This window comes from Oryx dammah, unplaced genomic scaffold, assembly GCF_014754425.2.
Source record: "Oryx dammah isolate SB20612 unplaced genomic scaffold, SCBI_Odam_1.1 HiC_scaffold_12, whole genome shotgun sequence".
Classification (NCBI taxonomy): Eukaryota; Metazoa; Chordata; class Mammalia; order Artiodactyla; family Bovidae; genus Oryx; species Oryx dammah.
This window is the reverse complement of record NW_024070196.1, coordinates 62,622,375-62,638,142: the sequence shown is the minus strand read 5'-3', so window position 1 is coordinate 62,638,142 and position 15,768 is coordinate 62,622,375. Positions and strand designations below refer to the sequence as shown.

The 15,768-nt window shown below is 42.3% G+C and overlaps 1 protein-coding gene across 12 annotated transcripts in view; it reads right to left on the bottom strand.

Moving 5' to 3' along the window:
- GIT2 (GIT ArfGAP 2) overlaps nucleotides 1-15,768 on the bottom strand; it is a 41,509-nt gene that overhangs the window by 15,579 nt on the left and 10,162 nt on the right. For 6 of the 12 annotated variants that reach the window (XR_005722974.1, XM_040250902.1, XM_040250898.1 and 3 more), the window contains exons 7-14: nucleotides 15,045-15,139; nucleotides 12,223-12,268; nucleotides 11,034-11,085; nucleotides 7,779-7,851; nucleotides 7,431-7,528; nucleotides 6,295-6,406; nucleotides 3,541-3,683; nucleotides 1,372-1,521 (exon numbers count right to left, since the gene is read on the bottom strand). Coding sequence is in view for 11 of the 12 variants with exons in the window: in XM_040250902.1 (XP_040106836.1) it covers nucleotides 1,372-1,521; nucleotides 3,541-3,683; nucleotides 6,295-6,406; nucleotides 7,431-7,528; nucleotides 7,779-7,851; nucleotides 11,034-11,085; nucleotides 12,223-12,268; nucleotides 15,045-15,139 (769 nt within the window). In the remaining variant the exon portion in view is untranslated. The remainder of the gene's footprint in view (nucleotides 1-1,371; nucleotides 1,522-3,540; nucleotides 3,684-6,294; nucleotides 6,407-7,430; nucleotides 7,529-7,778; nucleotides 7,852-11,033; nucleotides 11,086-12,222; nucleotides 12,269-15,044; nucleotides 15,140-15,768) is intronic. The other 6 variants (XM_040250900.1, XM_040250909.1, XM_040250904.1 and 3 more) reach the window with 4 other exon arrangements.

The window sequence follows — 15,768 nt, the reverse complement described above, 5'->3', positions numbered from 1 at the left end:
AGTCACCCCAAATCCATGTATTAGTTCAACTAATGAGATAAACTATAATTCATTAAACAAAAGAAATTTCAGAGAAGAGAGAAGGGCAAGCCCTGTACATTATGGCAAAAGGGCACTTGGTCTGTCTCATTCGTGGCTGCACACCAGCCTTAGACAGGGCCAGGGTGGCAGAGAACAAATGTCTGATTAACATCTGATTGATCTTCAGGTATTCTTATCCCTTTCTATTACAGGTATTGAAGCCATCTATCTCAAAATGTCTCCAAAAAATGATCTAGACGCAAAAAGAATCCCGGACCAAGCCCCAGGTGAGGGTGCACTGCCGTGTCCTTTCCTGACAAGCAGAGGCGCATGGGCCCCTTAGTTCTTCAGCCTTCCTGCAGGAAGCACCGCTGAAAAGGGCCCGGCCACAAACAAGATGCGCCGTGTCCTCTGGTGGTGGTAACGATTCTGAAGCGTTACTCTTCAAGTGACAGAAGGAAGACGCAGATACATACTTTGTTTTGTTTCTGGTTAAGGGAAGCGTGTGTGCCTCTCGTTTTGTAGAGCACTGAATGGTGGGAGCACTGCCGACAAAGTCTAGGGCAGAGTTTTTCTACTTCCTCTTCTTAGCATTCTTATAAAGAATGACATACATAATCCTCTCTTCAACATATTCTTTGTACCATTAGCCACACGCTTTTTAGAGATCAATATGTTCACGTATTTCTGACTCTCTCAAAAGGTGGCAAACAAGCAAATGCTGAGCAGATGGGATTGTCTCTTACCAGCACACAGTTCTCGCTTGTGTGCATGAAAGGTTTTCTTATATTGAGTATCTATTCTGTGACTCTGAGGACACCATAAATGAGTGGTAGGAACTGGCCAACAGTGAAGTGGGACTGTGCGACGGGGCTGCCAGGGCGGGGTGGGTAACAGCACATAAGAGTGAGCAGGGACAGCAGCCATGTGTGGCATGGGGGGGGGGGGCTCTGAAATGCTGGTAGACACACACCCTGTCCCGGGCTTTTGTCTGCTCTGTCTCATGGTGTGATTAGAATAAGCAATAAACAGTAAGAATCACACCCATGGAGCTGTGTCTAGCTTCCCAGGAAACACAGGATCCTTGCAAGGGTCTCTACAACTGATATGAATACTTACTTAGTAAGTTATGATGTTCTCCTACCTGGGCAACTTAAACTGGATTTATATCTAATCAAAGCTACTTCGTTGAAAATATCCATAATTCATACTGCTTCCAAAGAGACAGCTTGGCCCAAAGATTTTCAGGTCTGTTTTCCTTCCCTCTGATCACAAGCATCATGCCTGGGATTCTTCCTTATATACTATGGGGTTAAAGAGCAACCATCCTGGCATTTATTGACATGTTACCTTTTTCTGCATAATTCTCAGCTCGTCACTCAAGTTGTTATTCACCTTCATTAGCTGTTGTATCTTGGCCTCAGAAGCCACTAGAGCGTTTTTGACCTCCAAAAATTCCTGCACAGTGACTGGTCCATCTGATAAATCTGAATCTAGGCTCTAAAAATAAATTGGGGAAAACGTTCACAATCTGAGACGATGATAACATTCAAGACTAACAGCTCAAGAATTTCAAATTCTGACTGTGCCAGCTGGATCGCAAAGTTAATCAAACCAAATCAAGGCTTCTGAGAGGAATACAAAATAAAACAGAAAGGTAGGGCCCCTACAATAGATGAAAATTTTTCAAGTCAGTATTTTCTGGCGATCAGACAGTGGGGCCATAAATCCACTCTAACAATGACTCTGAACACCTGTCTCATCTGCCTTTCTCTTCTTCATTCATTTTTCTTTTTTGATTCATTATTTCACTCATTCTGACAGATTTTTACTAAGCATCAAGCAGTGTTCTAGGGGCTTAGGTTACATAAGAAAAGAAAATAGAAAAAGATTCCTGCTTCCATGGTGTTTACATCCCAACTGGGTGAGAGAGGGAAAAATAATAATAAATAACTACATAGTATAGGGGAATGTGATAAGTGCTATGGAAAATAAACAGAACGGAGGAGGAGTGAGGGGCTGGGGAGCTGAAAGAGGGGTGGTGGTGGGTGCATTTTAACTAGACAGCTGGGTGGGGGGACATGAGCAACAGCCTGCAGGAGGGGAGGTCACTAGTCAGGTGGCTGTCTGGAGGACAGCGCTCCAGCCTACGGTAGGACTCAGCGAGAGGGTGTGGGTGTGCAAGGCCCAGAGGAGGGGGAGGCCGGCCAGTGCAGGGACCCTGTCGTGCAGGGTCCAGTCATGACCCACCTTCACTCGACTGAACCCAGCACTTCCAGGGAGACTGGCAGAGACGTTTCAGACTGAAGAGACCCCAGAGTGAAGAGCCAAGACCTTGGCTGGCAGCGCAGAGACAGCCGTCCCCTCCATGTTCCCTGCATCTGCTGGTGGCACCACTGACCTGCACGGCTGTGTAAGCTGGAAAACTCCGGAAACAACTCGGGTAAATCTACCTTCCCACTTCCAATGTCTAACTTGTCACCCAGCCCTGCCTTTTCTGTCTTCCTGTTTGTCCATTCTCAACTGTTTGCTGAGCCCCCTGTGGGCCAGGTCAGGGATATTCAGCGGTAGGCGGGCCAGCCAGGCCCCTGCTGCCCTGGCCTTGGGCTCACCCTCTGCAACGGTGACTTTTTTTTTCCATCCAGACCCTCCCAGCTGAAGAGGCCCTGAGGTGAGCCTGCGTCAGCTCTTGTTTGGACCTTGTCGGCACCTCCCTGCCTGGGTTCCTTTCCTCCACTCCTGACCCACCAGAACGGTCCTCCTCAAACAGAGGACCCAACAAGGTGGACATGGTCTTCCCGCCCTGCCTAAAAGCTTCCTGGGCTCTGCGCTGCCAGCCAAGGTCTTGGCTCTTCAGTCTGGGGTCATGCTCCTGCACGGTGTGACCCCCGCCCTCTGCCGCAGCTCAGACTCCCTCTCCTTTCAGGTCGCCTCTCCACGTGACCAGATGTCCCCCAGGTGCCCGTCTCACCTCCGCTCAGTCTGACCCCTCCCCACCTCTCCACATGCCCACGTCCCGGGCCTTCTCAGCCTCCCCTGACACTCCCCATCAGCGACAGGCTATGTCTGTGGACCGCCTGCCCCTACCCCTCCGCTCCTGTCTGCACTTATGACCCTCAAACCGTGGTTCCCTCTCTTGGTGAGGACGGCCTCACAGAGGAAAGAGACCAGGCCTCATTCAGGAGAGTATTATCCAGAGAAGTTTGGGTAATACCCAACAAAAGTAAACATTTGTTGAAAGAATAAAACCCACCCGTCCCTCCTCATAGGTTTTATAAAGTTAATACTGCAGCCGGGCTGTGAGTCAGCAACTGACTCAGGGGCGAGGGACCCCCTATTTTAAAACTATTTACCTTGTTGACCTTTGCTTGGGCCAAACTAGTAGAAAACCCAATTTTACCTCCAGAGCACTTTTCCCAGGCCTAGCCCTTGAATGCTTTACAAATCAGGCAAATTTTTAGGAGGAAAGATCTGAAAAAGAACATAAGCTCACTTTCTGTGTGCAATGCACCACCTTACCTTTTGCCTGTGGGCCTTGCTTGCAGTGGCTTCCGGATCCGTGTCTTCGTCTGACGCCACACTGTCGTAGTCTGGCTGGTCATTGTCCTGACTCTCAACACTGTGCTGGTTACTAATTGTTTTCAGTATCAGTTCCACATTGTCTGTCAACAGAAGCAAATAACTTTACTTCAGGCTCGAAAAGAACTTCTTTTTTCCTAAAAGAAAAACGAGCCATTTAAAAGACTGGAAGAAAAATGACAGAAATAGCAAGGTTCTATTCACCCCCAAAAGGGATAACAGAGAACGTTATCAACTGGACAGAGTCTACTGAAAACTACAGAGAGAGTGAAGCAACCATCTGAGATACATGCCAAAAATGGGCACGAATTAGATGGCTAGGGAAGAGCTGCTCGTGTAAGGTGGCAGGTTCCCAAATTTGTAATCATTCAAGGAAACAGTATAGCTCGAAATCATGAAAATAAAGCTGTAACTAAAGTATGATTAACTGCAATTCAGTTACAATTGTAACTTTTTTACAGGATTTAACGTCAAGTCAAAACAGAAAGAAAACTGCTAAAGTAAGCCTAGAAACTAGGAGATTATTGAATAGGCATGTTGGCCTTTCCTTAACTGAATGCCAGTGAGAAAGAGAGAGAAAGAAAATGACCCACTGGACACAGACCATGCAGACCAAGAGCATATGGTTACTGGGAAGTAGCAATGGTTCTATCAGCTCTGACACATTATGAATCAAAGATTTCGCAAATTATCCAAGTCTCTCAGCTCTCTTTCAGGCAACTCAAGCAAACCTTGAATTTCTAATACTGTTTATGGACATTTTGAAGGATAATATCTGGGTGATAAATTATGTTTACTCAAATGGAATTTTAGTTTTCAAAATGAATATGTAAAATATATATACCATCAGATTACAGAAGTAGTAACGACTCAATATAGAAAAATTGAAACTAATGATAAGAGTAGTCATTCATAGCTATTGATACATGTCATTCTATTTTCTGCCAGTCTTTTTCCCAAGCATATACAAATACATACAGTAAATTTTACTATTTGTAGCAGTCATGGTCTATAAAGTTGCTGTGAAGGACAAATCAGCAAATAGTGAACCACTGTTCTGAGTGGAAATACAGTTAGGTTCCTGCAAACGTCTGGTCACATTTTTATCAACTGATAAATACATAACCTTGTTTCACATGCGTTTCTGTTTAAAGACATCTTGAATATATATCATTGATCCATCAACATTGAACTCATGGTTAACAGCACTGTGACTCAGGCCTGAACAAAGCTAATCTAACACATGTATTTTCTGTAAGGCATGTCACCGCCTTCATGTGCTCAGGAATGCTATACAGCTCTTCAGCACTGTACTTGGGGACCACTTTAAACAGTGAAATTATCAAAAAATGTGAAAACTGTGGCACTAAATAAATATCAAAAAGGCTACTTGCTTACAGTATAAGAGCTGAAATAAAAGGAAGAGCGTGGCCTTGCTCAGTCTCACATGGGAACATGTGTTCTGGGTGACTCAAATTTTTTACCACACTGTACAGATCCACAAATTACCATCAAAGTGCTGTAAGATTTTAAAGTAATAAATTTTAATTTATTTATCTTTTTGCTGCCCCATGCAACTTGCAGAATCTTAGGTCCCCAACCAAGGATTGAACCTGCTCCCTTGGCAGTTAAAGCCCAGAGTTCTAACCACTGGGATGCCAGGGAATTCTCAAGGTAATAAATAAATTTTAATGAATAGGTGAACTGGCAAATATGAGATCTGGGAGTAATGGGGATAAATAAAGATATTCATTTGTACATATGCATGTACATAAATGTTTTCCTTACAAAATTGGGATGATACTAAAGCTTCTTCAAAAAATTAATTATTTTATATTACATCATTACATAGTCCCTGAAAAAACAGTGTGCCCTATTCAAATATGAAACTAACTATTGCTCTATTATTGTTTCCAGTGTAATATGTATCACACATACAACATCTCTAATTCTCCTCAACTAACACCTAGAGATGGACCCACCAAGTCAAAGGAAGTTGTACATCTTGAGACTTCAAATTTATGAAGGGACCCTTATCACTGCACCTTCACCAAAATTTAATCGAGTTTCTTAAACTTGTTTATGTCTGGTTGAGTCAGTAAAATCAAGAAGGACAAACTGCTGTCAGTTAATGCTTACTGTCTTTGAGGATAAGATGCTTTGAGGACTGAAAGCTGAATTCTTATTGAATGTATTTTTCCTGTTCAAATTTTTTTAATTTTAAAATGAAAACAACAAAAATATAGTATCAGGGCTGGGGAGGAAGTGTGTTCTCAAGCACCGAGACAGGACCCTGAGCTACTGGAAAAGACTCGAAGGGCACCTTGGAAATATGTGCTAGGTGCTCTCTTCACAACTTTAAACACCCAAAATTCTCAGTGCAGATATCCTTTAACAAGGTCTAAGTCATACCTGAATTAATTTCAGAATGCAACTTTGTAAGGAAGGCAGGTGACTGAAGGAGTAAAAACTCATATATAAGATAAATGTGAATCACAGTTAATAATGTTGAGATATTCATAATTCACCAAGACTCAAAGAGAGAAACTTGTCATCACAACATAGTACCCATAAAACTTAACAGGGCTTTAAGCTGTGTTATCGATGACTGCTTTAATTCTTTTCATAACTTTAACACGTGTGTGAAGTTCAGAAGGCCAAAGAAGCAAACATTTAGAGGTCTGAAACAGTTACCTTTTAAACTAGAGAGAGGGCTGCCTTGCTGTCTCCTCTTGGCGTCACTGAGAATGTCGATAACCAGAGTGGCAAACTCATGGGCATTAAACCGAGCTAGTTTCTGTCTGCCCTGAGGGTGAGAAAATAATTGGAAATATTCTCAGATATAAAAATACACACATGTTCACATAAAATTAGTCAGACTATTGTTAGAGTTCAGCAAAGGCCTTCCAGCATGCTCAAAGTACCATCAATCACAGCCATAACTGAATCAAACTTTGTTTCTATGGATAGTTTAAAACCATTTATGTAATAGAACGATATAACATTTCTCAGAAGGCATATTTATTTTTGTGAACTGAAACGAAGTGGTTCTACTTAATGCTTTCTATTATCAATTCTGTTTTGAAATAGGGCTACTAGTCAAAAATCAATTTGAAGGGACAGATTTTTAAATTTCAAGATAGAGTCTAGATGCTGGGACTCTCACTATATATAAACATTAATCAATAAAAATGAAAAGAACTTCATAATTAATTCAACTTCTCTCCTTTTGATGGATGCTTAGGCTTGGTTTCTGTGCTCTATCATTACATACAATACTTCGATGAAAGTATGCATAAAGCTTTGTACTTTTATTAGGACATATTCCCAAATAATGTATTTGGATGAAAGGTATTTGTATCCTGGGTGAAAGGATGCAGTTAATTTTGAGGCCTCTGTAACCAGTTAACAAACTGCCTTTCTACAGTCTGTAGCAATTTAAACTCTTATCTGTAGCATAAGAATGCCACATCCTTACCAGTGTGGAGTCTCCTTTATCATATAATTTATTACTTTGATGGATGAAACAAACGCTCGTTAATGACTTCAGGTTGCTTTCTTTGATTACTAATGAGGTGAAATATTTCTTTAAAAGGCGTTTGAAAGCCATTTGTAATTCTTCTGTGAACTGTCATATGTTCTTTCTCAGTCACTTATTAACTTCTGTTGCTTTTCTTATCAATTTGTGATGTGTGTGTGGGTACGTAAAGGATATTACCATTTTAATCAGTCAAAAACATTTTAAATACCTGTCCTGGGAAAATAAAATACCACAGTATCAGTCATTCCCCAAAGATCACTACTAGTGTGTTTTGGACTCGGCCACTTGCCTGGTTCCGTGTCGATGAGTACTCGGGATTGACTGGAAGGAAGGGGACGACGGTTGTCTCGGTCACCAGGGTGCTGTGGTTCTGCGTGGCAAGCCAGACTAGCCAGAGGAAAGAGCCAGAGATAGAATCTCATCACCAAGGGCGCTGCTGCTCCTCTGAGAGCCGCGGCTCCCGCGTTACTAGGGAGACTTGGGGCAGCAAACTCCGAAGCCAACAAACACAAGAGTCAGTGTCGACACACGTGTTATCAGGACAGCAGGAGTTGGGCAAGGAGAAACACTGAGGCTGGCAGCTTGCTGCTGCCTATGGCAACAGAAGCTTAGTAAACAGAGGCACACGTTAAGTCACCTGCATCAGTCTCTCGCCTGTCAACTTCATCGTACACGTCCATGGCAAGTTCTTCAAACAAATGATTACTTAGCTGAAAGCAAAAACATATCAGGGACACAAGGGACAAGGATTAACACTAGGAGAATGAGTGAGGACTGTGACTTATTCACCCTTCTACCTCCAATATCTTATCCAAAGCCAGCGCTTACTTAGCAAATACCCACCGTTAAACAGACAATAGCATTTCCAAAATGGTACAGATGCCCTAAAAACACTTGCCGCCCGCTGCAGCCTCCCTCCAGACATGCAGATAAGAGGTGCACAAGGCAGCTAAAGTGCAAATCTCAAAGACAAGAGTCCATTCTCCACTCGTCGTGTGACATCACCTTAAAGTCTCTTCTGCTCTTTCTGGAAAACGTTTGCCAGTGCCCCCCGCCCCCATTGTAAGGGATCTTAAACCCTTGGTAGGATAAAGAAGTCAAAACATGCCATCTCAAGAGGATAAAACGTGCCCTGCAGGAAAATACCACCCAGACCTCTGGCTTAAGTCTCTCTGCTGTCTTCCTCAGTAGGTAGGGGTCCTCCAAACCCCCAAAGAACTACCTGAGCGTCCCCTACCAAGGACAGCCTTTCTAATCAGTACACCATGCAGTGTCCCAGCAAAACGGTCCCCACAGCCTGGGGCACCCGCTTGGCAGCAGTCAGGTCTTCCTCAAACCAATGGTGACTAAGCCCCCGCCAGGCTGGCCCCAGCTCTCCCTGCACTTCCTCCCTCATGAAACCCTGCTGCCCAGTGGATGTTACTTCCGGGGTGATTGCTGCCCTGCTCTGTGAGGGCAGATGCTGAATTCGTTCCATTCTCTACTATTCCCTTCATCCCTATACAGGCCCCAGCACCGAAATGGGACTCTAAATATCCATTCATTCACTGACCAGAAGGTACTTCCTGCAGAATTTAAACCTGGCTGTGCATACCTCACTGGGACTTGTTAAAATGGTTACAGTACATTGTTAGGTGACACAGGCAGAATAAACAATTCTGTAATTATGCTTCAGTTAAAAAAGACAGGCATCTGAAACAAGAATCAGAAAAATATACCAAAATACTGAGCCTGAACTTATTAAGAATATAGTAAGTGAAAAAAAAAAATATAGTAAATGAGGATGATTCCCTTTCTCTATTTTCCAGATTTTCTCTAGTGTGGTTACACTACGTTTATAATTAAAAATCAGCTCTGAGAGACTTTTGCTGGATAAGGTGGTGAAGGACTGGGAAACTGAACTTGCATCATAAATACCCAGTGTGCTTCCTCCAAGGGGCTAACAAGCTAATGTTATTATTACTAACAATCACTACAACAGCAATGCTGCTGAGGGCTTATACTGGAGGTGCCTTGCGAATATCATGATAGTAAATACTACAGTTCTCTGAAGACAGGAACTACAGTTATACCACTTTACAGAGAAGGATACCCAGGCACAGAAGTTAGCGTGCCTCAAGTCACAGAGCCAAGAAGTGAGTGAGGGACTGGAGATGCAAGTTTCTCTCAAACTGTTAAAATATATGAATTCCAGGAATACGCTAGTCGTCTTCTATTTCTCCCAGCTGTTCACCAGGGAGATACTGCAGGATGAACACTAAACTGGCGCTGATACGAGGAGCCCACAGGGCATGGGCAGCTGACACCGAGCAGCTCTGACTCGCAGCTCTGCTGGACCACTGTCTTGCTTTCTAGGAGGGACACCGAGGCACGGAGCGGTGCGGAGCTCGTCTGAGCCGAGTTCTGTACCTCAACAGTCTGACCCAGAGCCCAGGGTCTGGAGAGCTACACTCGACTTTGTCCCAGATATGTATCTAGTGCCTTTAACATCTGGAGATATTATAGACCTAATCCCAGCTTTCAGCCAAGCAAATGCAAAACAGCATAGTCAAGGGGAGCTGGGGTTTTCTCTTTAATGTCTTTATTATTTAAAATAAAAATTGGCTTACACACTGTAAGTAATAAAAGGAAACACAGAATATTCAGTGCTGACTCCAAAGCTTATCATCTTAACTATAGGACCCCCTTAGTTTAAGAAAGGCAGTAAAAACACATACACACAGAACTGCAGATACAGAACACAGAGACACCAAACAAACTGCATAAAATACATTTATTGCACATTACAGGTAAATGCTAGTGATGAGAAAGTCATCTTATGTATTATGTAGTCCTTAGTACTATACGAAGTTCTAGTAAAGAGTCTTCTATTAAAAGGGGGATGAAGAGTAAGACATGAATTAGGAGAGCTGCGAGTTCAGAGCTGAGCTTTAAGAATACTCCTACCTACATTGCGAAGGTGGTCAGACTCCAGCCACGTGAATGATAAAAGGGAGGACAGCTGGGAAAAGAGGGCTCCTGAAAGGAGACCTGAAGGTGGCCTGAGAGGGTGCTAGCCCTTAAAGAGATAGTTAGATGCACACTCCCACTCCCACACACAGTGGGAGCCAGATGGGGAGAGGGGCCAGAACTGAAGAGTGAGAGCGGGATGATGCTCTTCAAGGTTATGACCAGAAGGATCTTGGTTCTGATTTTGAGAGTACAGAGAACAGCTAAGGTGGGTGAATCAGGTGGTTAGAATGGCTGGGGAAGCACCATGTGAGGCTCCATTTGTGGGGACTTAACATAGAGACTGTGTTCCCAGAGGAGCAGATTTCTCAGGGGCCTGATTGCTGAAATGGACAGGCTGGAAAGAAACACGCAGACTAACGTGAGCTTGTGACCTGAAGAACTGGGTAAACTCTGAGCACACAGTCGGGGCAGAACTGGCTATTAAAAGCCTACATTTTACAAAGCTCTGATGAATGGTGTAGAACATGCCCGACAGTGAGTGGGGGCTGGATGTCAAATGGCAGTGAGCTTTTTATCAGTCTCTAGCATCCCACAAGGCTATAGGAAGTCATCCCAAGGAGTGCCCCACTTACTAGTTTACATTGAGAGAAACTAGGGAACTCTTACAGGGAGAAACAACTTTCTAAAAGTCAAAGGCACAGTCCTCGCTTTTAAAATGACAGAGAAAGACGGCAGTATTTGAAGCAGAGCCAGTGAACTGGATGTACTCAACTTAATACTTCCATTGTTCTTCACTGCAGACTCGACGGTCTGCTTCTGATTTAACATCTGAGAGCATGAAACAGAGTAATCTGATGTACTAGGTAACAGGCTGAGAACAGGTGTTAGCCGGACACATGGTTTTCCACAGGGGAGTTCATTAGGAAATAGAGATACTCACAGACTGAAGTTTCTTCTTAGCAGCTTTTGCCAATTCAGACAAATCCAGGCTGCTAAGAAAATGTACAACACTGATAAGCAAACAAATAAAACCATTTTCATGAGCTCTGTAAAAGGCTAAGGTAGCCAAGGGATCAAGATATTCATTACAGCTCATGGACAAGGTCAGATGTCAAAATTCTTTAGCCCAATAGTCAGTGAGGAAACTGAACAGAACTTGGTAAGACTATCTCCTAGAAATACCACAATCATGCAAACATTTCTCATGGTAAAGAGAAAAATAACCACCTACTAACCAAAAGGCAAAAACTATTGCCATGCTAGTCCCCAGGGTGTGTATGTGAGAAATCATAATTTTTAAAGTATTTTTTTTAACAGCACAATAGAAGAAAAATATAAAAGGGGCAGAATGTTAGAAACCAGAATGGCAAGATTACACATATGGAATAGCAATTATTCTTTTCACAAACTCTTGACAGGATCTGTGCAAAGGTTATTAGCTATAAAAGGGTTTAAAGTTCATTTCTACAGCCATGATCTTGTCTGACCTTATAGACCAGAGGTCAACAGATTATAATCCCCCTTTTTGTTTGAGCTAAGTATGGAATTTACATTTTTAGGTGGTTGGGGGAAAAAAAACACAACAAATGATACTTGGTAATATGTGGAAATTATATGAAATTCCAATTTTAGTATCCAGAAATAAAATTTCACTGGAACAGACATGCCTTTCATTTACAGGGCCCACGAATGCTTTTATTTACAACTGGCAGAGTAGCTGTGGCAGAGGGTGTGTGGCCCAAAAAGCCTAAAGTATTTACTATTTAGCCCTTAACAACAACAACCACAAAATGTGTTGATCCCTATTACAGACAGAGGATATATTCTCTTATAACACAGAAATATTCTGTGATATATCTAGAGACACAATATACTGTCACAGCTGGCTAAAACTATGATAGTATCACAGACTCCGATTTTCTTATTAGCAAATCTGTTACTTGCGCTCTTTCAAACTTATAATTTTATATGGTGGTTTACTTACAGCCGTCTTATTTCCAAAGTGCATAGCCATAAAAAAGAAAAATGTATGGGCTTTGTTAAACACAAAATATAATACACTTATACACTAAAAAAACAAGGAAAATACTCATGACAGATATAATTGATTGGCATTTCAATGGCCTTACCTGTCTGCCATTTGAGGTATTATAAAGTGCTGTCCATTTTTGTGATCTGAAACAGAAACCAAGCCAGAGTCTCATTTGTATAAATACTAGTAAGATCTGTAAAGGAACACCATTATTTTCTGAATTTATGTTTTGCTCCTCTCACTACACAGTTTTTGTTCCTCTCTCCCCTCTTTGCTCTCTTTTTTTGAAAATTTTAAATCAAAACATCTTTTGATTATTTGGGTAATTTTTTAACATTCCATTTTAATTTATCTCTAGAGTTTCTGACCATATATGATTGCATAGTCTTTTTTCAATGCTAGGGATTATAATATGCAAAACTTGTTAAAATCTACTGGAAATAATATTTTACCATTTTAAGAAAAGTGCAAAAACTTACCTTCATATTTCTTTTACCCTCTCCCCTTTCATGTGGTAACTGTCAAATATATTACTGACATATGCTGAAAACCACACCATACAATACTATAACTTTTGCTTTAAACTGTCATACATACCTTTAAAAACTTAAGAATAAAACAGGCTATTGTATTTATCCAATACTTATCATTTCTGTTGTTGTTCTTTCATTCCTGAAGTTCCGAGATTCGCTTTGGTTCATCAACTCCCTTCCACTCAAAGAACTTCCTTTAGTATTTCTGTTAGAGCAACTAATTCTCTTTTTTTTCATCTTAAAATGTCTTTTTTTTTTTTCATTCTTGAAGGTTATTTTCATGGAAATAGAGTTCTTTCTTTTCAGCATTTAAAAAATATTGTTCTACTTCCTTTTCATCTCTGGTTTCTGATGAGAAATCCACAGTCATATACATAATTGTTCTTTTATATAGTATCATTTTTTTTCCTTGGCTGCTTTCAAGGCATTTTCTTTCTTCGTATTTTAGCCGTTTGATTTTGATGTGTCTGAGTGACGATTGGAGTTCATCCTGTTGGAGTTCTCTGAGCTTTTCAAGTTGTGATTTTACGTCTTTTGCCAAATTTAGAGTTTTTACCCAATATTTCTTCAAATATTTTTTCTGCACCACATTCTTTCTTCTCTCCTTCTGAGAGTCTGATGATACAAACGTTCTGGTTTTGTCCCGTAGGTCCCTAAAGCTCTGCTAAGCCTCCTTTTCCTCCCACTCTTCTTTCTCTCTGTTGCTCAAACTGAATTATTTCTAGTGATCTGTTTTCAATTTGCTGACTTTTTTCTTTGTCATCTCCATCCTAACTAAACCCATCCAGTGGGTTTTAAAATTTTAGTTATTGTATTTTTTAGTTCTAACATTTCTGTTCTTTTCTATATCTTCTGTTTCTCTGCTGAGGTTTTATTCAATTTGCTTCAATAATGTTCACACTTACTTCTTAGAGCATGATATTACTATCTGCTTTAAAATCTTTATCTGATAATTCTAACTTCAGAGTCACTAAGGGTTGGCATCTGTTAATAACTACCTTTTCCCATGCAAGTCTTTGGGATTTTCCTGTTTCTTCACATGTCAAGTAATTATGGATGGTATCTCAGATATTTTACATAGTATGTAAAATAGTAGTTTACATACTCCATCTCACTGGGAACTGTGGAGACCCTTGTAAGTCTTCCTTGAATTCTGTGGTGAATGTTAATATTTTGTTTTAGCAGGCACCTGACCAGGCAGGTTCTGCCTCCTGGGCCAAGTGGTGAGAAAGACTAAAGATAAAAGCCATCAGGGTTCCCCTCAGGCTCTTGGTCAGAGATTTAGGCACCTGTGCTTGCCATTACTGAAGCCACAGGATTATTAGTGGGGAAAGGAAAAGAGAAAAATCCTGTGGGAACTCCCCGATTCTCAGTCCTGTCAGAGTTCCATTTCCTGCTCCTCAGATCACACAGAGAAGGCTTCTTTGCTCTTGCTGTGCAGTTCCAGGTTTGGGGCTGTTCTGGAGGCCATATCAGAAGTAAAATAAAGGGGACACTCACCACCAGCTTGATGTCACTGTGAGTTCCCTAGCCTGCCTGCTGGAGTCCTTAGATGGCTACTCAATGCATTTTTGGTCCAGGGTTTTTACTGTGTTCAGAAGGAGAGACAGGGTGAAGTGCGCTTACTCCATCTCACTGGGAGCTGGAACCACACCAGGGGCTCTTAACTCTGCTGTACAACCAGGGTGGAGAACCACTGGTTATGTGATTATACACATATGTCGATATGCTGTATCAGGGGTTGGCACACTTTTTCTGCAAAGGGCCAGACTAAATAGTTAAGGCTCTGTGGCCATATGGTCTCTGTTGTAACTACTCAACCTACTCAGTTCTGCTGCTATAGTGTGAAAGCGGTCACAGACAATACATAAATGAGTGGGCATGGCTATCTTGCAATAAAACTTTATTTTTAAAAATCAACATAATAGGTTTATCTGGCCCACAGACCAAGGTTTGCTGACCCCAGTTCTACCTCATGAACAAAGCAGGTTAATGGTAAAGTTCACTTTTTCCCTTTTCCCCATCCCTTAGCTAGCAGAATTCTGCACACAACTATAGAGGTTAAGGCTTTGCTCTTCCATGCTGACTCCCACTAATCACAAGAACTGTGGTGCCACATTCAGGCTGGGTCCAGCAACGCTCTCTGATTCCTGAAATGGCCAAACTGTACAGCAATCATTTTAAAAACTAAAATGTCAAGCTGTGACCGATGTTATGTATTTCACATATAGCAAAATATGCCATAGTCATCATTTCACACAGAAATCCTTATTTGCAGTTTTCTCCAGGATATGTCAGAGCACAGACCATAAACAGCAGTGTCCCGACTTGCTCTCCCAGGGCCTGCCTGGCTGCAGCTGTGGAGAGGCTGCTCTCCTTCACTCACCTGGTTTCCTGCCACAGAGATAGAAGGCTAGTCTGTCAGTCAGCTCATACTGTATTTCTACAAGGCGCTCTGCCAGCTCGTGGTGCCCTCCTTGCCTACAAGAGAAGACAAAGTACCGTTTATACTACTCACTGGTCCCGGGTGCTCGAAAAGCACAGAGACACCCTCGAGATACCTGAGGAGTTTATCAAATGTGACTTTTCAGAATAATCTACCTTTTTGTGTGAGGTAAACTGTCAAGGTCGACTCCAATTTCCACTCTTATAAAATTGCTTTCAAAATCTCCACTACCCCTTTTCTCTGATTAATTTGTGAGACAGGGGACTCCCCTGGTGGTCCAAGGGTTAAGAACTCGCCTGCCAATGCAGGAGACATAAGAGATGTGGGTTCCATCCCTGGGTCGGAAAGATCCCCTGGAGGAGGGCATGGCAACCCACTCCAGTGTTCTTGCCTGGTGAATACCATGGACAGAGGAGCCTGGCAGCCTACAGTCCGTGGCGTCGCAGAGAGTCAGACTTGACTGAAGTGACTTAGCACGCACACATATAAGCGATGGCGTGTTAGACCTGATGGAATACTGCGCTCCTCAGCACCTGAGCCCTTATTCCCAGACACACTCTGCTCTGCCCAGGCAGGACCCCTGCTGTGCCGTACGTGCCCTGTCCACCCCCCCCTCCAGAGCTTGACCCACATCCTTCTTCTCCTCTGAAAGGCCTTAGCTCCT